This window comes from Lepidochelys kempii, chromosome 3 (assembly GCF_965140285.1).
Source record: "Lepidochelys kempii isolate rLepKem1 chromosome 3, rLepKem1.hap1, whole genome shotgun sequence".
Classification (NCBI taxonomy): Eukaryota; Metazoa; Chordata; order Testudines; family Cheloniidae; genus Lepidochelys; species Lepidochelys kempii.
In genome coordinates, this window is record NC_136382.1 from 141,703,040 (window position 1) to 141,726,638 (window position 23,599).

The 23,599-nt window shown below is 43.3% G+C and overlaps 3 protein-coding genes across 3 annotated transcripts in view; 1 reads left to right on the plus strand and 2 right to left on the minus strand.

The window, feature by feature from the left end:
- The window catches only part of ADSS2 (adenylosuccinate synthase 2), a 48,195-nt gene extending 45,861 nt beyond the window's left edge, over positions 1-2,334 (minus strand). The window contains exon 1 of the mRNA XM_073338279.2: positions 1,967-2,334. Within this exon, the coding sequence (XP_073194380.1) occupies positions 1,967-2,134 (168 nt within the window). The 5' untranslated portion in view covers positions 2,135-2,334. The remainder of the gene's footprint in view (positions 1-1,966) is intronic.
- HNRNPU (heterogeneous nuclear ribonucleoprotein U) overlaps positions 1-23,599 on the minus strand; it is a 296,139-nt gene that overhangs the window by 85,161 nt on the left and 187,379 nt on the right. The gene's annotated exons all lie outside the window — the stretch shown is intronic.
- CATSPERE (catsper channel auxiliary subunit epsilon) overlaps positions 2,425-23,599 on the plus strand; it is an 88,273-nt gene continuing 67,098 nt past the window's right edge. The window contains exons 1-4 of the mRNA XM_073338278.2: positions 2,425-2,775; positions 6,014-6,062; positions 8,995-9,068; positions 16,106-16,175. Coding sequence (XP_073194379.2) covers positions 2,654-2,775; positions 6,014-6,062; positions 8,995-9,068; positions 16,106-16,175 — 315 coding nt within the window. The 5' untranslated portion in view covers positions 2,425-2,653. The remainder of the gene's footprint in view (positions 2,776-6,013; positions 6,063-8,994; positions 9,069-16,105; positions 16,176-23,599) is intronic.

Consider the following 23,599-nt stretch of genomic DNA (forward strand, 5'->3'; position numbering starts at 1 on the left):
AAGTATAAGTCCTACCTCCACCCTCCTGTGGGCTGCCAGCACCATTTCTTACATTCCTATTGATTTGGCAACAGTCAGTCAGCAAAAAAAAAGACTGAAGGATAACTTCCTTCTCTTCCCCCACCCCAACCTATCCATTGCCAGATAACTGGAAGAAATACACAAACCTTTAAGAGGACAATTAAAAAAACCTCACTTTTTAGCCCTAAGGATAACTTGTACTACAAGTTTTGAAATTCTAATTAATTTTCACATGTGCTTTGTTCGGACAACAACAACAAGTTGATCAGTTTTCACCATGGTTCTCGGCAATTAGTAAAATGTTGCAGAGTTTGCAACATCAAAAGAATTCATTTACCAAAATAAGTGTATTGAGCACACTGTTATTCAAACACTTTATGTCTTATAAAATATATGCAAAGACTGAACTTTGGCCCTAACCTACTTGAAAGTTGTTTTTTTTAAAAAGGTAAGTCAACTTAAAAAAGATCATTTAGGTTGTCTAAAATTCTGTAGACAGAACTGTTTTAACTGAAAGATTAAGAAAAAATTCTAGGCTTTCTTTCAGTTTTATTTGGAGCAGTTGACTGTATGCAAAATGCTGCCAATCTTATTCTTTCCCCTTCCACTACCAGTTTTCCTTTTACTTGTAGGGTGGGAAAATGGGAGGAAAAAATATCTAGACAAAATAGTATCATAGAATCATAGAATATCAGAGTTGGAAGGGACCTCAGGAGGTCATCTAGTCCAACCCCCTGCTCAAAGCAGGACCAATCCCCAATTTTTGCCCCAGATCCCTAAATGGCCCCCTCAAAGGATTGAACTCACAACCCTGGGTTTAGCAGGCCAATGCTCAAACCACTGAGCTATCCCTCCCCCCATGTAATGGCAGTATCATAAAAGCTATCATAAAAGCTGTCAACATTCAAGGGCATCTGTAATTGATTTACAGAATGAATATATTTTAAGTGATTATGAGCTGACCAGAGAAACTACATACTAACCCACACATATTGTATGGCTCCTAGTTTTCAATAGGAACAAATGGAGTAGAACCTGTTTATGTTAAACTTAGGCCTGCAGGGAGGTATGATGAGAATTCTAGATTATTTCATTGCACTGCAATTAACCAATTATAATTCTATGCTCAGTAACCGTTGTTGTTGGAAATATTCCACACTTTTCATCTTCAAGCACCTTAAAGGCACAGAGTTACTGTGGCTGTGAAAACAGATTCCAAGCCTATCCCTCTCTCCATGACACTCTGCACGTCAACCTTGTCCTACTAAGGCACCTTCTTCCTCTTCCCTCCAAGCAAAGAGTGCACAAAGGAAGGCTTAGCCACTGCAATTTGTAAAAAGCCTTTCTCGCCCAGAGGTGAGCCTGGCCTGGCTTGGCCGGCAGCGGTGGGCTGCCTCATACTGCCGCCCAGCAAACGAGGGAGCAGCGGTGATGGATGAAGCGAGGGCTGCTCTGCGGAGCCCCGAGAGCACACAGCGGGGCCCGCAGCACCCAAGAGCTGCTCGCCCGCTTCCCAGTGTGCGAGGGACCGGTCACTTCCTTGAATTTAGGCTGGAGGCGCTGCCCTGGCTCAGCCTAGCATGTGCGCCGCTTCCGGTGCGTGAGGAAAGCCGGGGGCCCGCGCTAACAATAGGGCAGGCAGAGGCGGGCACCCCGGCGCTAGGGAAGTACAAGGGGCGGCAGGGGAGCTAGTAGCCGGGCAGGGCGCACGAGGCAGAGAGCGGGCTGCTAGGGGTGACGGCGGGGCCGGGCCGCCAAGGAGAGCGGGATGCTGGGGAGCGGCTCCCGGCGGCAGGACCGAGTGCGGGGCAGCCCCTCTCGGCGGCGGCGAGGGGGACCCGGGCTCAAGGTGACATCTTGGGTCGCAAGAGGAGGAGGCGGCGCCGCCGCCGCGCCAGGCCGCCCTTCCGGCCCCCCCCCAGGTGAGCCCGGCGCCGTTCCTCACCTGGCACCTGCAGACGATGTCCGCGTCCTGCGCCAGCAGATCCACCAGCTTGCCCTTGCCCTCGTCGCCCCACTGGGCCCCCAGCACCACGGTCACCTTGTTGCCGGGCGGGCGCGCGGCGCACTCGCCGTTGGGGACGGGGGGAGCTGAGGCGCCCTTCTCAGACATGGTTGCCGCCGCCGGAGGCTCCTTTCCTGCTCCCAGGGCAGGGTACACATGAGGCGGCACAGGGGCACGCTCAACGCCGCCTCCCCCTCCCCCTCCCCAGACCCCGCCTCCTCCACGCCGGGAAATACCGCAACTGCAGCCGCCGCATCCAGTGGCGACCGCTGGCTCCCGCCCGGGAGCCCCGCCCTCTTCTCTGCATAGACCGATGCCGCCCTCAACCCCGCTCTCGCGGCAGGAACTACGCTTCCCGGCATGCAGCACGACGCTTCCCCGCAGGGCGCCGCACGGAGTTTGCGCGATGCTTGATGGGGCGAGTAGTCCCTATGGGTCGCACCTGCGAGAGGGGCGGAACAAGCCTTGTTGCTGCGGCGGCCTGGGGCTGACCCAGAAGGAGGGACCGGGTGTGCTAGAGGCGGGCGCGCGGCGGCTGCAGATGCTGCCGCTGCCTCCCCCCCTTCGAGAGGCGCCAGGCAGTTTCTGTTGAGCACCTCCGCCGCGGATCCGGTGTCACGTGATCGGATGGGTGGCGGTTTATTGGGGCCGTTATTAGGCGGGCCCATGGCGCGAGCGCTGGAGCCGCTATGGGGCACTCGAGGCCTGGGGCTGCTGCTGTGCCTGGGTGGATGCTGCTGCCTGTGGAGGTGGGAGGCTGGAAAATGGATGGGAACAGAATGAGATGGGAGGCCTGAGGGGGCTGCACCTGTCAGGGTGCCCAGCTCATCGTTGTGTCCCTGCCCCCCAGTCTGAGTGGGGGAAGAATCCCAGGGTGGGCACAGAGAGCGCCTGAGCCACCGGGCGCCTGCTTCTGGCCTGCCCCAGCCCACGCCATGCGGCCCACGGGGCAACAGCTTCCAACACGCCCCAGCACAAGCCACGCAGCCCACCAGGTGACAGCTGCCAACACACCCCGATCCAAGCCATGCCACCCACAGGGTGACAGCTGCCAACATGCCCCAGCCCTCGCCCCATGGGGTGACAGCTGCCAACATGTGTTGACCCATGCCCAGCAGCTGACAGGCATAGTGTAGCACATGTATTCTCTCTTGTCTTGGATCAAGATGGATCATCATATGCTGGGCTCAGGCGCCTCTACATTATGAGCTGGTTGTGTGATTTCCTCCGCTCGCATACACATGCACTTGCTGTCATCAAGCTTGATGATGATCTGCAAAGAGCTGTCTGATCACATGGTCTTAGCTTCTTGTTGTCTGCTGGTTCTTGAGGTCTCTGGGCTCTGTCTTGCAAAGATCCTTACAGTCTATAATAGTCACTGGAAATAGGAAAGTCTAGCTGCCTCTACTAAGGACCATGAATAAGGATACGATCCTGTCATGGATTCTGGGACTTTGCAAGATGTCCATGACTTCTCCTGGGGCAAGGCTGGAGCAGCTGTCAGTCCCAGAGTAGCAGCCACTTGAACAACTGACTGGTAGGGAGGCATGGAGCAGTGGCCACTGGAACTGCCGGCTAGTGATCAGCCCCAAGGCTACCAGAGCAGTGGCCCCCAGAACAGCTGGCCGGCAGCCCCCAGGGCTGCCAGAATAGCTGACAGTCGGCCTTCCGCCAGAGCAGTGGTCCCCAGCCCACAGAAGTAGCGGCCAGGGCCAGGTCAGCCTCTCTAAGGCTGGAGCAGCAGTGGTCAGCCCCTGTTGCAGGAGCAGCAGCGGGGTTGGAGCAGCTGCAAGTCCTGGCAGCGCTCTATGTCCCCCACCTTCACCCCTCCAGGGTGTTTTTAGTAAAAGTTAGGGACGAGTCGTGCGCTTCTGTGAATTTTTGTTTATTGTCCACGACATGTTCCTGACTTTTACTAAGAATACCTCGGACAGACTCTTGACTTAACCAAGAATATATATGTATATAAGGGAAATTGAAATGAATAGCCAAAGTAGGAAGCCTGATTATGTTTTTTCAAAAAGATTAAACACATTTTGCATTAAAGACAGCTGAAAATACAGAAATACTTTCATTAAATCACTCTTCCATGTAAGCAACTGCTGCAGTTGATGTAGAGATGCTGTGTGATTGTGAATAACAGGTGAGGTGATCCATGTAATCACAGATTGCGGGGGAAGGAATTGGTAAGACACTCTGTTGTCCACAGTATGAAAACGTTTTAGGACTCCTGTACTTAGGCCTGGTCTACAGTACACAGGTTGACATAAGGCAGCTTACATTGATCTAATTATGTCAGCGTCTATATGACAGCTGTGTCCCTCTATGTAAGTGCTCTACTACATTGCTATAATAACTCCACTTCTATGAGAAGCGTAGGCCTTATGTCGGTGTAGTTAGGCTAGTGCAGTGTACTTAGATGGGCTGTTAACGCTCTTGTCAATTTCACAGCTCCAGCCCCTACCAGCAGCCCCAGCCGTGAAATTGACAAGAAAGCGCACAATTTCACAGCTCCAGGGGTGAAATTGACAAGAAAGCCTGGCAGCTAGAGCCCACCTGCCCACCCCTCCCCTGGAGAGCTGGGCAGCTGAACAGCACTCCTGGCTGGGAGCTGCAGGCATCTAGACTCCACTCCCAACTGGGATCTGGGGAGAGAAACCCAGAGGCTGGATCCTGCTCCCAGCTGGGAGCTGGGGCAACAAACCCAGGTGGCTGACCCGCTCCCAGCCGGGAGGTGAGAAGCCCGGGTTGCTTTCCCGCTCCTGGCTGGGAACATTGTCTGTCTTGTCAATTTCAAATTGAGAAAGGCTGCCTGGCTCCTGGCAGGGTGGAGCTGAAAAGCTGGGGCAGCTGGACCCCACTCCCTAGGGGCAAGAAGCCTGGGGCAGCTTCCCCCAACACACCCGCTCCCAACGGGAAATGGGGAGGTGAGAAGCCCCAAGCAGCTTCCCTCCGCTCCCTGTGGGGAACAGGGTGGCGAGTCAGGGTGCAAACCACTTCCCTGTGGGGCAGCCCAGCTCCTGGCAGGGAACTGCCAGCAGAACTGAGACACTTGGCTCTCAGCTCCCCACACTGCCCCTCTTAGGTCAGTGGAAGTGTGCCTGATGAGAACGCACACCACCAACCCAAGGAGCATAGTGTGGACATGCACCATCTCAGTAATTACCTAATATAGGTCGACCCAAGTTTTTAGTGTGAACATACCCTAAGTAAGCTATGATTGCTCTACCTCCTGGAGGCTGTGAGCCTAAGTAATGGTAAGCCTGTAGTTACATATATTGGAGACGACCCAGGAACCTGCAGAGTTGCAGGAAGTTTCCAGATGGTTCAATTGGTGACAGTTTCCCTCTGAGCCTACTGAACCAATGCCCAGCATTGTGTTAGGTTGCACTGTTCTGCTGTAGGTGCCAACTTTCCTGTTAAATGTAAAGCTGAAATGGTCATTCACGATTTTATGGCATTTTTAACAAAGTAGGGCCGTCATCCCTGATTAGATGTCTTGATCTAAATCTAATTTGGGTATTTATTGTGCTTACATAAATTTTCACTGCCGTTTCAATTGACTACTATATTCTTCACTTCCGATCCTAAACAGTTGTATAGTTTTGCTATGTGCTGTTAAACAGCTGACACAATACATCTAAGAAGTGGTAACGTACCATTGGTGTGTGAGTAATTCTAGTTTGTCATATACAAATATAGTGCCAAATTTGGCCCTCATTTACACCAGTGTAAATCCAGAGTAAGTCTACTGACTTTGAATTGATCCATGGTTTGTAGACTGTAATCTTATGCTTTCACACAGCTATTCCCTGGCTTCCTGAAATAGCTTTGGGACCTCCAGAATATTGTCATAACATGATATTGCTTTGTGATGTTATTCTAATGCTGCTCTCTAAGGGGGTCATAGAGTATCACTGCTTTACTATTTTTATTTGGAGAAGAAATTAATTTTGACATTCATACCTTTGTGCATTTTCTTTGCAGGTATAAAACTAATGTAGAAAACTATGCTGTCTTCACTACCAGAACCACCGTAAGTGTTATTTAATAATGATCAAAACAAATCAGTCTTGATTTGTAATACACTGCTTCCGGCTTTTATTTGTGTATATTAGGGACTGACAATGATTTGGGTCTGATTTCAAAGACCCTTTATTTTGTAATGTCTTAATATTGCAAAGTAGAGTAGATTTTGCTGTATATAGGAAGATTTTTCTGTAAGGATGTTTCAGGACTAATTCAATCAGGCCGACATGTTACTTCACAGACCCATGGAAAGCAGACAAGCCCTCTGTTTAAGCAGACAAACCACTGCTTACACCAAGTTCTTAGATCCAAGGACCAGGTTTTATTTGCATAGGTACAGAGCACTACACCCAGTGATCAAATGACGTGTAGCAGGCCAGTGAACTGGCTATATCACAAGGGGAAAGGCATTGATTCTAGGTTCTGACGTGATCTTTTATACATAGTATTACACATTATCTTTATCAACACGCCCTTCTATTCATTTGCTGTCCCAAATTTTTTCTTCCCTATTGGGTAATATTTATTGCTGTTCATCATGTTCTGAATTATACAATAAGTTGCAAAAAGCATTGTTCCCCTTTTTAGCAATAATAAAACTATCATACTATTTGACAGGGATTTTGCTTGTTTTCCCTAGTCTCCCCAAAATCTTAATAACAGAACGTTCAGATCTTAATATTTTTGGTCAGGAACCTTTGTCCTCACTTTTCCATCTTGAAAAGGTTATACAGAGGTTATAAAAACCACACTTGAGTATGCAGGCCTACAAAACCTGCACATATGTTGTTTATACTTCTACTTATACATTCCTGATCAATTATCCACTAAATAAGCATTGGGTCTTTACCAGGTTATATAGAGTAAGCTCACCTAACCAATGCTTTACTCCTTTACATTTTCTCACATGGGTTTAATTAACCATACCATTCAATAATATGGCTATAAAATATGCTAAATCTTGACAAAAGTTCAAAAAATACAATTGCTGATACCCATTGTCAAGAACAAGCACTTTTTGTAGTCTAGAGAAAGCCCTAGTGCAAAACTGTTCAGAGATTTCCGTTTGCACTTGTTCATTTTGTTTTATTATTTATTTTCACTTTTAAGTGAGAGAAACAACAAAAATATATGTTACATAATAAGTGTAATAATTTAGGTCGTATTGTCTTTTCAAATTTAACAAAATTATTGGCGGAAGATGTATAGCCAAAACAGTCATATCTATTTCAAATTTCACTTTAATTTGGACACACTAAAGCTTTACATGCAAATATACTTCTTTGGGGGATAAGAGGCAACTCTCATATAGGAACAGTTAGTAGATAATCAGTGATTACAAGTGGAGGGGGTGGAGTGTGTTCATCACATTCCATTTAAATATACTGAAGAGATATTTAGAATGGTCACATCTGTAGGCCAAAGTATGTATTTCTGGCAGTCAGGTAAGGACATCTCAAACCAGCATGATTATATATCTGTTTAAAATACCCAGTAAGTATGTGTCTGATCAGTCATCAATTCAACTTTAACCTGTTCAGGGTTCAGTACTGCCCATATTGAGGTCAATGGAAGTTTTGCTAGTGATTTCAGTGGGAACAGGGTCAGACCCATAAATCAGAAAGGAAAGTTAAGGATACAAGTGGGAATAAAAGAAAAATGCTGTAACACAGTGGTTCTCAAATTGTGGCCTGCAGAGCAATTGCTGGTCATCTACAGAGCTGACTGGTTATATGGTACAGGCTCTTCCTCCTTATTAACTGCTGCTACATTGCATTAAAAGACAGCTGAAACAGATTTAATATTTTTCTAATGTTGCATTTCCATGTTAGCAATTTATGAGTTTTCCATAGCTTGCACCAGTTCAGTATCACAATGTATGAATAAATGGTGCCATTCTCAAAATCATTTGCAGTCAGCTTTAGTAATTGAATTAGAATCATTTTCTTGGCAAAAAATTCCCACTGTTGCTACTACCAGTGATTGTGAACACACTTGTGCACGCACTGTTGTACACGTCAACAGTTTAAAAAGCAAATGAAGTTGAAAGGGTTAGTAATTCTCTGCACTACTTGGAGGGAAATTCAGATTTTATTGAACTGCCAGTCCTAGTTTTTTGTTTCTGTGGCACCAGGCATGGGAGTTCAGTGGAGTAAAATTATGCATTGAGGGGAGGGAATGCCTTGTCTATTGACAACAGTTTATCTGGCCCATTTAGGGTGACCAGATAGCAAGTGTAAAAAATTGGGACAGGGGGTGGGGGGGTAACAGGTGCCTATATAAGAAAAAGCCCCCAAAATCGGGACTGTCCCTATAAAATCAGGACGTCTGGTCACCCTAGGCTCATTGCAGAGCACCATCTAAAGAGCTCGAAGGCAGTTTTGAGTGTGCTTTTGTTGCGTGATGATGGCCTTGGCAATAGTGAACTGTTCCCAGGGGGGAAAACAGAAATCTTTACTGATGTATTGAACTAAAGAATAAAGAGCAAGATGAAAACTAGTTTACTCTCACTGGCACTACTTACTGTGAGTGTCACAAAGATTGCACTTTGCAACAAGATTTCCTGCCCTGCTAACAGGGACTTCAGAAATGGTAGTTGTAATTCAAAACCTTATTTGCTAGTTTTATAGAAGACATACCATTTTATTTATTTGTAGTGTGCTTTACATAATTTAGTCTGTTTTTTTCCCATTGAAATTATTGACAAAACTTTTTTTGACAGTGGCAGAAGACTGGGTTTAAATACCATAGTCATTACAATTTTAAGTTTGAAGTTGTCCCTAGGCATTTTTAATATTTAAAGAATTTAATCATTTCTGTGTAATAATTAAAAACCTGGTAAAAGAACATTATGGTTTTAAAACCACTATACAGTTAGATATATTGCAACAGATTATATATTTGTATGTACTACCATAAGTTCTCTACTCTTTGTTTAGATATATTTAGAGTATGAAGGAGCTGAATTTGTGCAATGGGAAGTTTCTACGTTATGTACTGTTGCAAATAAAAGGTAAGGACTGCAAAAGTGAATAATAACAGCACAATGGTAACTCACATTGACTTTATTGGGAGCAGAGTTAGGTCAATTCTGAATACTTTTGAAAATTCCACCCAAAGTTTGATACGGTCATGTTTGTATACACATACAAATAAGATGGGCTTCTGTTAAGCCTGGCACATGCATTCATTTGGAGATCTGTTGGAAAACAAAATGTTATTTTTATTTCCCTTAAGAATTATGAAGTACAGATCCTTTGTTTCAGAATAAGAGTTGTGGGTTGAGATTTGCGGAGGAGACAGAGATGCAGGTCCTGAGATTTCTATATAATTTATATTGTAAGTTAAATATTTATTGATGTAATGGAATATAGAATTAGGCATTGACATATACAATATAAAGTAGTTCTAAGTATGCTATTTCTCCTAAACTTCCTTGCCTATGTACTGTACATGTGAGGAAACCTTGAGCCAAAAAGATTGATAAATACTTTAAAATATGTATCTAAATTAAGAATTGCACATTTTATGTTCTTGGGTTTTTTAATTTTTTTTATTTGGCCCAGTGCATTTATATGAACAATGCCATGTAAACAGATATTCTTTCTATCTCAGAGATGTAAAGAGTCTGTCATTGTAGAACATAAATGCTGAATTGTATTCTATGTTTGTGTTATTTTTAAGTTGAAACGTGTCTGATTCCTTACATTTGGAGCAGCTAGGGTCTTCAGGAGGACCCTATTTAAGACATTAGACTGCACAAAGATTTCTAGACACATAATGTTCAGGTAGTGGGACGGACAGGACACAATCTTTTTTGTCTAGGTATTCTTATTTGATCATTTAATGGCCAAGATACCTAATGCATTTGTGAGCTCCAGATTAGATCCAGCTACACTAGGAGTAAGAAACCCAAAATACCACTTTTTTTAAAAAAAGCATCTCTGCCCCTAAATGACTGTTTAGCCAGGATATGGTACAACCTTTAAAAAGATTTCAAATTAACAGAGGGATGTATTACAGCTATTATCTGCATAGCACTGAGATCCAACACTATCTACAGTATAGCGGGAGTACATAAAAGTTATACTCATGCAGCATTGTGGCTGAAAGTTTTGATAAGCGAAAGTCAGATAAAAAGTTGTGGTTTCCACTGCAGCTTTAATTTGTCTATCTTGCTGTGTTTGTGTTTATATGTGTTATGTCTTTGAAATTATTGTATTGGTAAGCTTATTTGAATGTACAATCAGATATCACATATTTAAATAAACATTTGAATGATTGCACATTCAGGCATATACATCTGTGTGTTAATGTGAGTGTATTATCATTAGATTGCAAATTCAAATCCAGATGCAAAATGCAGTTGTTACTCCCAAAATCCAGACTTAAGGCACCCCCACAATGGTTTGCCTATTTCAGTAACTCAATTGTCAATTGTTTGTTTTGGTAGGTGAAAGGAGATGGCCCATCCTAGAGGAATTGCCAGGGTTTTACTAGGGGTTGCCCTGTGACCTTCAGAAAACTCCCCAGAACAGACTAACTTTGTTTACGCTTGGGAAGACATGGATATAGCCTTCGGCTCAAAGGATTGACACTCAGGCAGTAATCTTTGAAAACAAAAATTTTCTTTATTTAATGTACCAAGATTCCCTGATACAATAAAATCTTTTAAAAGAACAAAAACATATATCAAGAAACATAAACATAAATTCTATTAGCACAAGTATTCACATTAAAGTACTCAATACTGCAATGTCATACATTTGGAAATGGCTCCAAGTGGTTACATTCTACATGTCATGATCAATCACATGTAGAATGCTGACAGCAATTCTAATTAAAGCACTAAACTTTTATACATAGTAACATATATACAACTTTAGTATCTCAAACACACTCATATGTCCTAGCTCCTTCTTATACCATAGGTCTCATGCTTACTTTCTACAGTCTTCTTTTCCCTCTGATCTGTCAAAAGGTCCCTGTCTGTCTCAGTGCCAAACTCCTGCTCTTCTTCTCTGTCTGCTGCTGCCGCACCTCTGCCACCCCTTCTGCGCTACTGCCGCTGTTGCTTGAGGTGATTTCTTGATCCATCACAACAATCTAGCCGCCTTCTTCCCTCTTCAGTGATTTTTCTCTCTTCCTGCTTCTTCTGACTTCTCCTGCTGACAACCTCTTCCTTCCAGTCACTCACACACATCAGTACCACCAACACCAAACTTGTCAGCTCTCTGACTTATATATGATTTTGGCCTACTTTGGTTATTTCCTCAATCCTTATCATTAGCATACTTCTCCTCCAATCATCTTTAAGTTCTCTCTGATTGCTCCATTCTTATGAACCAATTAAAGCCGCTAAACCTATCTGTCAATCAAAGCTGGATCTGATTGAAAACCTGCACCTGACCTGACTGACCCCTCCCTTTAGGTTTTGGAGTAATCTTTATCTGACCTCCGCCTGCCAGCTTGCTATAGGCCAAATTACTCCAAGACCGCCACTTTAATCTTTGTGCTCTGATTACCTGCAACTACCATTTTATTATTCCTGGCCCTAACTGCTTAAACCTGTCTTTATTAGTTATTAAATTCTTATAAATATAAATGATTCTTATTTTCTTAATACATCCATGTGCATCTTAATATTAGGATGCACTGTAACCACTCCAGTTTTTACCTAATTTTAGATCATTTAATTTTGATATTTCCTTCACTTCAGCTAGTGGTGGCACAGCAGTGTTCTTAATGCTGTATTTCATACACAGAATAGAGCAGCTGAAAGATCTCTCATACCACAGTGTGTCTTACAAAGGTGTTGAGATACGAAATAGGTAGACAGCTATTTTAAATGTAGTGTGTTTTATAAGAGTGTAGCACACTCTCTGGGCTTGTCTACATATAGTTTTTATTCCACTTTAAATATATCAGTGAGAAACTAATATAGTTGAAGCAGTGCAACCCCATCATATGGACACATTTATGTTGATATAAAGGTGCTTTATATTGTGATGTACAGCTTAGGGTATGTCAGGGCCGGCCCACAACATTTTGGCACCTGAGGTGGGGATCTCAAATGACGCCCCCGTGCTCCCTCGCTTGGGCCAAAACTTTGAAAGGTCTCATTTCTGCTTTCTCCCTGTTCTACTCCTCTCATGGTACTGCTCTGCTACCTACCCCAATAAAGGAGAACAAACAACTTAAAATGCCTTGTTCAAAAATTTTAAGTGACACTTAACTTTCAAACGCCTGAACAGCAAATGTAATTTTTCTTGTCTGCATAGTAAACACTGGCTTCTTTAACAGTTTGAATAATCAAAGTGGTGCTTTCCGTGCCTTCTTGGTTGCAAAGATTTGAACTGCTTCCTGAAGGTCCACAATCTGGGCCAGCTCATGCTCTATTGAGATGGTTGCAAGGCCGACCAGCCTCTCCTGTGTCATTGTGGAGCGTAGATGTGTTTTTATTAACTTTAGCTTGGAGAAACTGCGTTCTCCACGGGCAACTGTTACAGGAACTGTTAGAAGTATGTGCAGAGCAACAAAAGCATTTGGAAAGAGGGTGATCATCTGATTTGTGCACATATATTCCAGAACAGCCTTTGGAGTTGATCCTGCTGAAATGTGTCTTGAAAGGGCTTTCAGTTCATCACCTAAGTCACTCGCATCAATATCGCGCATATCATCATGTGTCAACACTGTCTCTAGTGCCCTGCATTGCTGGTGTAGGTCTTCTTCAGGTATAATGAGGAGTTTTGGAATATTATACAACATCCCAAATATACTGCTGTGTTCCTTGAGCTGCATGAAACATTTTTCAACTGACTGTATTGCACAATTAGCACCTGGTTAAAGAATTCAACTTTGCATTGTTGTTTGGGGTCTCTTATGGGATTATCCCGTGCCTCGTAATCAAAACGTCTTCTTCTTCGGTGACTTTTGTATTCTTGAATGGGTGGGAAAATAGCTTCAGTGTGAGGTTCCTCTGCCAACTTCTGTGCACTCTTCAGAACGTTTTGAAATCCCTCATCTGACCGGTAAGACTGTAGGTATGACTTTGCTTTGTCCAGTTGTTCCATTGCTCCAGATATATCAAGTTCAACACCTTGGAGTCTCTTGCTTACAACATTTATTTCAAACAGTATGGCATGCCACAACACTAAGCCACACACAAATATGAAATTATGTATGATTCTGGTGATTCCATTTCCCTCTGCCACTGTTCTCCCACGAACAGTTCCTGTCATAGCGTTATCCTCCATAATGGCAACTATGGCATCATCTATCTTCCCAATTTGGTGTTTGATAGACTTTATCGCCTCCACTCAACTTTCCCATCGTGTGGCACTCAGTGGTTTCAGTGTCAGAGAGGATGTTCCCAGACGTTGCTTCAAAATTTGCCATCGATGAGTTGATGCAGAGAAAAATACAAAGATGCTTTGAATGACATTAAAAAATTCAGCAGCCTCACTAGAAGCTGATGCTGCATCACTGACCACCAAGTTCAATGAATGAGAACTGCATGGCACAAAAAAAGCTCGAGGGTTTAACTCTTGGATCCGTGTCTGCACTCCTCTGTTCTTTCCTCTCATGTTGGCACCATTATCGAAGCCCTGACCTCTCATGTCAGCTATCGCAATTCCCGTATCTTCCAGCTTTTTAAGAAGCACATTGGTCATACCAGCTCCTGTAGTATCATCAGTGTCAATAAATTCTAGAAAATGCTCTTTGACAGTCACCACTGCAGGGACATTTTCCCTAGGTGCTGTTGTTGTTACAAAATACACCATTAAAGTCATTTGTTCCATATGGCTGGTGTCAGGTGTGCAGTCCAAAATAACAGAGTAATATCTTGCTGACTTCAAATCTGCCACAATCTTCTGTTTGACTTTTGTTGCCAGTAACTGTATGATCTCATTTTGAATTGTTTTTCCAAGGTAGTGGTGTTTGTACGTTTCTTGGGTGGTGACTCTTCTTAGATGCTCCTGGAGTACAGCATCAAACTCAGCCATCAGCTCCACAATTTTAAGGAAGTTTCCATTGTTTGGCACATACAGCTGACCTGAAGTGCCACTCAGTGCTAGATTTTTGGTAGCAAGCATTCTCACAATGGCAATGAGCCTTTTCAGAACATTTTGCCAGTAAAGAGACTCTGATGCAATCTTCTCTTGATGCTGATCATCTATGGTGGCCTTTAACCTTCGTCTCATTGCAAGCTCTTTTCACCTATGGAAGGCTCTCTGGTAATTTGCTGCCTTCTCATGGCATGCCAGATTTCTAACCCGATTTTTCCAGTCCTTTGTTCCTGTAGAACCCAATGTGGCTGGAACATTAGACTGGAAGAGTTTGCAACAAAAACAATATGCAGCATTCTGGGTTTTTGAGTACATAAGCCATGGCCTCTCCACTTTGTCACCATTGGGGATTTCACGCCAGTAATGTGTTGGATGGAAACTTCTATTTTCACTGTCTTTGGGGAACATGAAGTTTTTCACTTGCTGTGGCCCATGCAGTACAAGGAAGTCCCTCAGGCTACTGCTCAAGTGGGTCCACAGTCCTGGATCATCTAGACTTAAGGAACTAAACTCAGCAGCAGCTGTTTCTTGCGCCTCCACCACACTCTTCTCTGATCTACACTTTTCTTCAGGAATGTGCATGGTTACATCCATTTGAGATGGAGATATGGATACTGCAGTAGCTGCCAGGTCACCTGCACTCTGACTAACTGGAAAATCAGGCATCTCCTCGCCAGTCACATCCTCACAAGGCTCACCGTGAACATTTGTGTCTATGTATCTCAGGAGGGCTCCTTCCTGCTTAGATAAAAAAGCTTCCTTTGCTTTCTTTCTTTCTTTTTCTGAATGCTGCCCTGGAGGGGCGTTTTCTTCTTTCACTCATGACTGCTGTTCTGTGCCAGCTATAGTGGCTCTCAACACTCATTTGAAGGGGACAAATAAGCAGGCTGGTAGCATTGCCTGAGTGAGGGAAGATATCAGCATCTTAAGGGCCTAACTGGCTCCAACTACTTCAGTTGACTGCCTGTTCAAGGAAGCAGCAGGAAACAGGAAGCTTCTTGAGAAGCTGGTGTTAATCAGTCCAGGCTCCTGGGGGTGCTAGAAAGGTACATCAGAGGCTCCTCCTCCTCTCTCTCCCTACAGCTCCTGCTGCTTTCTGTTATTCCCTCTCACCTTTTCTCCTACCTGCCTGCTATGTCTCTTGTGCCCTTCTTCCTCCAGCACAGCACTCCACCATCTCTGTGCATCTAGAGCAGAGAGCATACATATGCACCAGCAGCAGACACAATTTTCTACACTCTGGGTCCTAGTGGCGCCCCCTCCCCCGCCGCCCCCCAGTCTGGCACCTGAGGCGGCCACCTCAGTTCGCCTCATGGTGAGGCCATCCCTGCGGGTATATCTACAGTACAAACACTACAATGGTGCAGCTGCAGCAGTAGCATAGACACTTACTACAGTGATGGAAGGGGTTTTCCCTTCACTGTAGTAAATCCACCTCTCTGAGAGGCAGTAGTTAGGTTGACAGAAGAATTTTTCCATCAACGTTTTGGTATCTATATGGGGCTTAGTTCAGCTTAATTATGTTGCACAGGGCATGACATTTTTCACAGCCCTGAGCAAGGTAGCTAGGTCCACCTAAGTTTTAGGTGTAGACCCGGCTTTTGTCTCATAAATGTACGGGAATAAGCTATACTGGTATAAAGCACCTATACACTGGCATAACTGGGTTCACAGTTGGGATTGTACTCATTTAACTATTATGGTATAAAAAATATCAGCTCTACCTGAAATAGTGTGTAGATTAAGGCTAAGCTAAAAAACTGAGCACATTGGTTTTGGACTGAACGGGCAATCTAATGATAGTACATTTAAAAAAAATTGTTGGAGAATAAGGAAGAGAAAGGTTTGCTCAGTTTGAAAGATGGAGATAGGGGAGGAATTAGGTCCTGAGTCAAAGTTAAGACTGAATGGACCAGTCAGAACACCAGTCTGGTGTTAATTAGTATTAAATACCTGGCTGTTTGTTTTTTAATTACTGTAGTTCACCTACAACAACACTGAACTGTCCAGTTCCTGGAACTCACACAATTAGACCAAAAGTTGACAATGAGGTAAGCTGTCAGTAATAACTATAAGAAATTCATAGTGCACTGTAGTCAGGTCCATGTGTTCCTCGTATTTTGCAGAATTTGCCACAGAGTCCACTTCAGTGGATCACAAATTAAATGTGAGTCAATAGTGTAATACTGTTGCAAAAAATGTTAATGATCCTGGGACGTATTAGCAGGAGTGCTATAAGAAAGACACTAGAAGTAATTCTTCCATTCTACTCAGCGCTGATCAGGCCTCAGCTGAAGTACTGTGTCCAGTACTGGGCACTGCACTTCAGGAGAGATGTGGACAAAGTGGAGAAAGTCCAGAGAGAGCAACAAAAATTAGTAACAGTCTAGAAAACATAATCTATTAGGAAAGATTGGGGAAAAAATGGGTTTGTTTAGTCTAGAGAAGAAAAGACTGATGGGGGACACGATAACAGTCTTCAAGTACGTAAAAGGTTGTTATAAAGAGGAGGGTTCTCTTTATCCACTGAGGACAAGACAAGAGGTAATAGGCTCAAACTGCAGCAAAGGAGATTTAGGTTAGACATTAGGAGAAATTTCCTAACTGTAAGAGTAGTTAAACACTGGAACAAATCACCTAGGGAGATTGTGGAGTCTCCATTATTGGAGGTTTTTATTATCATCTTAGGCAAACACCTGTCAGGGATGGTCTAGATAACACTTAGTCCTGACTCAGTGCAGGGGACTGGACTAGATGACTTATCAAGGTTCCTTCCAGTCCCATGTTACTGATTCTATGATTAGCTTCATAGTATTGTTCCAGAATCAAATCTTTCTAGCCCTAATGGTTGTGAAAGAAACCTTCCAAATGTCAGCTGAGTGTAACCAATGCAGTGATGTGTTCCTGAGTCTGCTAACAGACTGAATCAATAGCTCAGAGATGTCTGAACAGCCCCCATTCATTATATTGAGGTGTGTGATGTGGTATACAAACACCACATTGGCCAAGGTTAATAGGATGATAGGTTAATAGGATCAAACAGCTCCACCCTCTTATCCTGCAGAGCTTTCAGTCTTGGAGGGGGGCACTTGAACAAGGGAGAGAGCTCGTTTGTGAATGGACTTGAAAGGAGAACAGACTGGCAGCTCCCTTGTGTGAGAAGCCTAGGGAGAGCCAGGAGCTTACTAAAGACTGTGATCTGCTAGGACCTCCCTGTGGGAGATTAGGCCTGTCACTGACTATTTGTTTGTTTTTTTACCATGAACCTGTCGGTGGGTGGGTGTTAAGATGAGCTGCTGCAGGTGGGGTCCTCCTGAAAGGAAGGAGGCTGAAAACTGAGCCCAACAGCACTGAAGATTCTTTTGGTTTGTGTTTATGTTGAACTTTGACTTGGAGGTTCCACTTCTCTGGAAGGGACTGAACACTGTCAGTGACCTGGCCGGCATCTAAGCCACATCCACAACTCAAATAATGCAAATTTCATTATCAACATTACCATTATCATTACCTATTTTATTAAGGGAGGACATAAGTCTATAAAATCTTGAATGGTGTGGAGAAAGTGAATAAGGAAGTGTTATTCACCCCTTCACATAACACAAGAACTAGGGGTCACCCAATTAAATTAATAGCCAAAACAAACATAAGGAAGTACTTCTTCACACAACATGCAGTCAACCTGTGGAACTCGTTGCCAGGGGATGTGGTGAAGGTCAAAAGAAGGGCTGTCAAGTGATTAAAAAAATTAATCGCGATTAATCGCATGATTAAAAAAATTAATCGTGATAAATCGAACGATTCATCGCGCAATTCATTGTGTTGTTAAACAATAATAGAATACTATTTATATAAAATTTTTTGGAAGTTTTCCACATTTTCGAATATATTGATTTCAGTTACAACACAGAATACAAAATGTACAGTACTTTGTATTTATTTATTATAAATATTTGCACTGTAAAAATAAAAGAAATAGTACTTTTCAATTTACCTAATACAAGTACTGTAGTGCAATCTCTTTATCATGAAAGTTTAACTTACAAATGTAGAATTATGTACAAAATATAACTGCATTCAAAAATAAAACAATGTAAAACTTTAGACCCTACAAGTCCACTCAGTCCTACTTTTTATTCAGCTAATCGCTCAGACAAACAAGTTTGTTTACAATTACAGGAGATAATGCTGTCCACTTCTTGTTTACAATGTCACCTGAAAGTGAGAACAAGCATTTGCATAGCACTGTTGTAACTGGTGTTGCAAGATATGTACTTGTCAGATGCGCTAAAGATTCATATGTCCCTTCATGCTTCAACCACCATTCCAAAGGACATGCGTCCATGCTGACGATGAGTTCTGCTCAATAACGATCTAAAGCAGAGCAAACCAATGTATGTTCATTTTCATCATCTGAGTCCGATGCCACCAGCAGAAGGTTGATATTCTTTTTTGGTGGTTCAGGTCCTTTAGTTTCGTCATCGGAGTGTTGCTCTTTTAAGACTTCCGAAAGCACTCTCCACATCCCATCCCGATCAGATTTTGGAAGGCAGTTCCGATTCTTAAATCTTGAGTTGAGTGCTGTACCTATCTTTAGAAATCTTGCATTGGTACCTTCGTTGCGTTTTGTCAAATGTTCAGTGAAAGTGTTCTTAAGAAGGCATGCTGGGTCATCATCCGAGACTGCTATCATATGAAATATATGGCAGAATGCCGGTAAAACACAGAGCAGGAGACACAATTCTCCTCCAAGGAGTTCAGTCACAAATGTAATTAATGCATTATTTTTTTAAAGAGTGTCATCAGCATGGAAGCATGTCCTCTGGAATGGTGACCAAAGCATGAAGGGGCATATGAATGTTTAGCATAACTGGCACATAAATACCTTGCAATGTCGGCTACAAAAGTGCCATGCGAACATCTGTTCTCACTTTCAGGTAACATTGTAAATAAGAAGCGGGCAGCATTATCTCCCATAAATGTAAACGAACTTGTTTCGCTAAGCTGAACAAGAAGTAGGACTGAGTGGACTTCTAGGCCCTAAAGTTTTACATCATTTTGTTTTTGAGTGTAGTTATGTAACAAAAAAAATCTACATTTGTAAGTTGTGCTTTTATGATAGAGATTGCACTATGGTACTTCTTTGAGGTGAATTGAAAAATACTACTTCTTTTGTTTATCATTTTTACGGTGCAAATATTTGTAATACTAATAATATAAAGTGAGTACTGCACACTTTGTATTCTGTGTTGTAATTGAAATCAATATATTTGAAAATGTAGAAAAACATACAAAATATTTAATAAATTTCAATTGGTATTCTATTGTTTAACAGTGCGATTAAAACTGTGATTAATCACAATTAATTTTTTTAATCACAATTAATTTTTTTGAGTTAATCGCGTGAGTTAACTGTGATTAATTGACAGCTCTAGTCAAAAGTATAACTGGGTTAAAAAAAGAATTAGATAAATTCATGGAGGATAGGCCCATCAGTGGCTATTAGCCAAGATGGTCAGGGATGCAACCCGATGCTCTGGGTGTCTACATTTCTATGATACTGTGTTTGGGATTTTTATATCCAATTTTGCAATACAAAGAAAGTTAACAAATTAGGAGCAGTGTACATTGGGTCTAATGTCAAATTAAATAATGTGATGTGATACTGTAGTGAATGCATTATTCATTTGCATATTTAGTTAAGTAGAAGCCTCAGTTCTAAATTTATGTGTGCCGTTCACAGAATCTCCAATCTGTTGCATTTGCATACCACTGATTGCAGGGATCTTGCCACAGAATTTTGGTTAAGTTTGCCATGAAGTTCCTGGGATTTGACTATGATTATTATTTTTTTATTTTATCCAGAATATATACAGTATTGTGGGAGGAGGGAGCTCAGTGGGATGTGGTTATTTTAAAAGTTTCTACTAACAATTGGTGTTTTATACAATAAAGAACACTTAAACATACTCATTAAATCACCCCAAAGAGGGGAAGAAATAAATTTAGCTTTTTATCAATTTTTTTTTTTTTTTTTTTGTTCTTCATGGGTCCTCACTATGTTTTATGTCTAGGCCCTCTAGCGTGCAAGCTAAAAACTCTCTACAGAGTTGTGTCCATTGAGGTTGTTCATGAACCTTGGCTATCTCCTTTTGTGGGATACCATCACAGACTCACTAGGGATCAGACTTTCTTTAAGCATGGAGCCCACTTGGCTGCTGACCAAAACCTTGGCATCAACTATCATGGAAGTTCTTTGAAGAGCACTGCAGGGCGAAGGGGATGGGGCTTGGAGGGCCAGTCAGCCTAGTGGTTGGAGTACCTGGCTTCCTGCCCCTGCTTCTGTGGACAAAGGGCCTCAGCCTCTCAGGTAGGGGGGATCCAGGATGTCCCATTCCACCAGGTCCCAGTCCAGGGCTCTGTGTAAATCACCCTGTAGTAGGGGACTTCCCAGCAGGGAGTCTACGTTCCTTGCCCTGGGCTACTTCCTTCTGTGGTCCTTTTAGTTTGGGGCATGTAGCAGCCCTATGGACCATGTCCCTGTGGTGCCTGGTCTCTTAGTAGTGTCTTAGTGCCTGGACTCTTAGTAGTGTCCCCTCATGGACCCTGGGTAGCATCCTCCTGCGGTCCCAGCAGGGCTGGCCTTACCATGAGGCGAACTGAGGTGGCCGCCTCAGGTGCCAGACTGGTGTGGGGGATGGGGCGCCACTAGGACCCAGAGTGTAGAAAATTGTGTCTGCTGGTGGTGCGTATGTATGCTCTCTGCTCTAGATGCACAGAGATGGTGGAGTGCTGTGCTGGAGGAAGAAGGGCACAAGAGACATAGCAGGCAGGTAGGAGAAAAGGTGAGAGGGAATAACAGAAAGCAGCAGGAGCTGTAGGGAGAGAGAGGAGGAGGAGCCTCTGATGTACCTCTCTAGCACCCCCAGGAGCCTGGACTGATTAACACCAGCTTCTCAAGAAGCTTCCTGTTTCCTGCTGCTTCCTTGAACAGGCAGTCAACTGAAGTAGTTGGAGCCAGTTAGGCCCTTAAGATGCTGATATCTTCCCTCACTCAGGCAATACTACCAGCCTGCTTATTTGTCCCCTTCAAATGAGTGTTGAGAGCCACTATAGCTGGCACAGAACAGCAGTCATGAGTGAAAGAAGAAAACGCCCCTCCGGGGCAGCATTCAGAAAAAGAAAGAAAGAAAGCAAAGGAAGCTTTTTTATCTAAGCAGGAAGGAGCCCTCCTGAGATACATAGACACAAATGTTCACGGTGAGCCTTGTGAGGATGTGACTGGTGAGGAGATGCCTGATTTTCCAGTTAGTCAGAGTGCAGGTGACCTGGCAGCTACTGCAGTATCCATATCTCCATCTCAAATGGATGTAACCATGCACATTCCTGAAGAAAAGTGTAGATCAGAGAAGAGTGTGGTGGAGGCGCAAGAAACAGCTGCTGCTGAGTTTAGTTCCTTAAGTCTAGATGATCCAGGACTGTGGACCCACTTGAGCAGTAGCCTGAGGGACTTCCTTGTACTGCATGGGCCACAGCAAGTGAAAAACTTCATGTTCCCCAAAGACAGTGAAAATAGAAGTTTCCATCCAACACATTACTGGCGTGAAATCCCCAATGGTGACAAAGTGGAGAGGCCATGGCTTATGTACTCAAAAACCCAGAATGCTGCATATTGTTTTTGTTGCAAACTCTTCCAGTCTAATGTTCCAGCCACATTGGGTTCTACAGGAACAAAGGACTGGAAAAATCGGGTTAGAAATCTGGCATGCCATGAGAAGGCAGCAAATTACCAGAGAGCCTTCCATAGGTGAAAAGAGCTTGCAATGAGACGAAGGTTAAAGGCCACCATAGATGATCAGCATCAAGAGAAGATTGCATCAGAGTCTCTTTACTGGCAAAATGTTCTGAAAAGGCTCATTGCCATTGTGAGAATGCTTGCTACCAAAAATCTAGCACTGAGTGGCACTTCAGGTCAGCTGTATGTGCCAAACAATGGAAACTTCCTTAAAATTGTGGAGCTGATGGCTGAGTTTGATGCTGTACTCCAGGAGCATCTAAGAAGAGTCACCACCCAAGAAACGTACAAACACCACTACCTTGGAAAAACAATTCAAAATGAGATCATACAGTTACTGGCAACAAAAGTCAAACAGAAGATTGTGGCAGATTTGAAGTCAGCAAGATATTACTCTGTTATTTTGGACTGCACACCTGACACCAGCCATATGGAACAAATGACTTTAATGGTGCATTTTGTAACAACAACAGCACCTAGGGAAAATGTCCCTGCAGTGGTGACTGTCAAAGAGCATTTTCTAGAATTTATTGACACTGATGATACTACAGGAGCTGGTATGACCAATGTGCTTCTTAAAAAGCTGGAAGATACGGGAATTGCGATAGCTGACATGAGAGGTCAGGGCTTCGATAATGGTGCCAACATGAGAGGAAAGAACAGAGGAGTGCAGACACGGATCCAAGAGTTAAACCCTCGAGCTTTTTTTGTGCCATGCAGTTCTCATTCATTGAACTTGGTGGTCAGTGATGCAGCATCAGCTTCTAGTGAGGCTGCTGAATTTTTTAATGTCATTCAAAGCATCTTTGTATTTTTCTCTGCATCAACTCATCGATGGCAAATTTTGAAGCAACGTCTGGGAACATCCTCTCTGACACTGAAACCACTGAGTGCCACACGATGGGAAAGTTGAGTGGAGGCGATAAAGTCTATCAAACACCAAATTGGGAAGATAGATGATGCCATAGTTGCCATTATGGAGGATAACGCTATGACAGGAACTGTTCGTGGGAGAACAGTGGCAGAGGGAAATGGAATCACCAGAATCATACATAATTTCATATTTGTGTGTGGCTTAGTGTTGTGGCATGCCATACTGTTTGAAATAAATGTTGTAAGCAAGAGACTCCAAGGTGTTGAACTTGATATATCTGGAGCAATGGAACAACTGGACAAAGCAAAGTCATACCTACAGTCTTACCGGTCAGATGAGGGATTTCAAAACGTTCTGAAGAGTGCACAGAAGTTGGCAGAGGAACCTCACACTGAAGCTATTTTCCCACCCATTCAAGAATACAAAAGTCACCGAAGAAGAAGACGTTTTGATTACGAGGCACGGGATAATCCCATAAGAGACCCCAAACAACAATACAAAATTGAATTCTTTAACCAGGTGCTAATTGTGCAATACAGTCAGTTGAAGAATGTTTCATGCAGCTCAAGGAACACAGCAGTATATTTGGGATGTTGTATAATATTCCAAAACTCCTCATTATACCTGAAGAAGACCTACACCAGCAATGCAGGGCACTGGAGACAGTGTTGACACATGATGATATGCGCGATATTGATGCGAGTGATTTAGGTGATGAACGAAAGTCCTTTCAAGACACATTTCAGCAGGATCAACTCCAAAGGCTGTTCTAGAATATATGTGCACAAATCAGATGATCACCCTCTTTC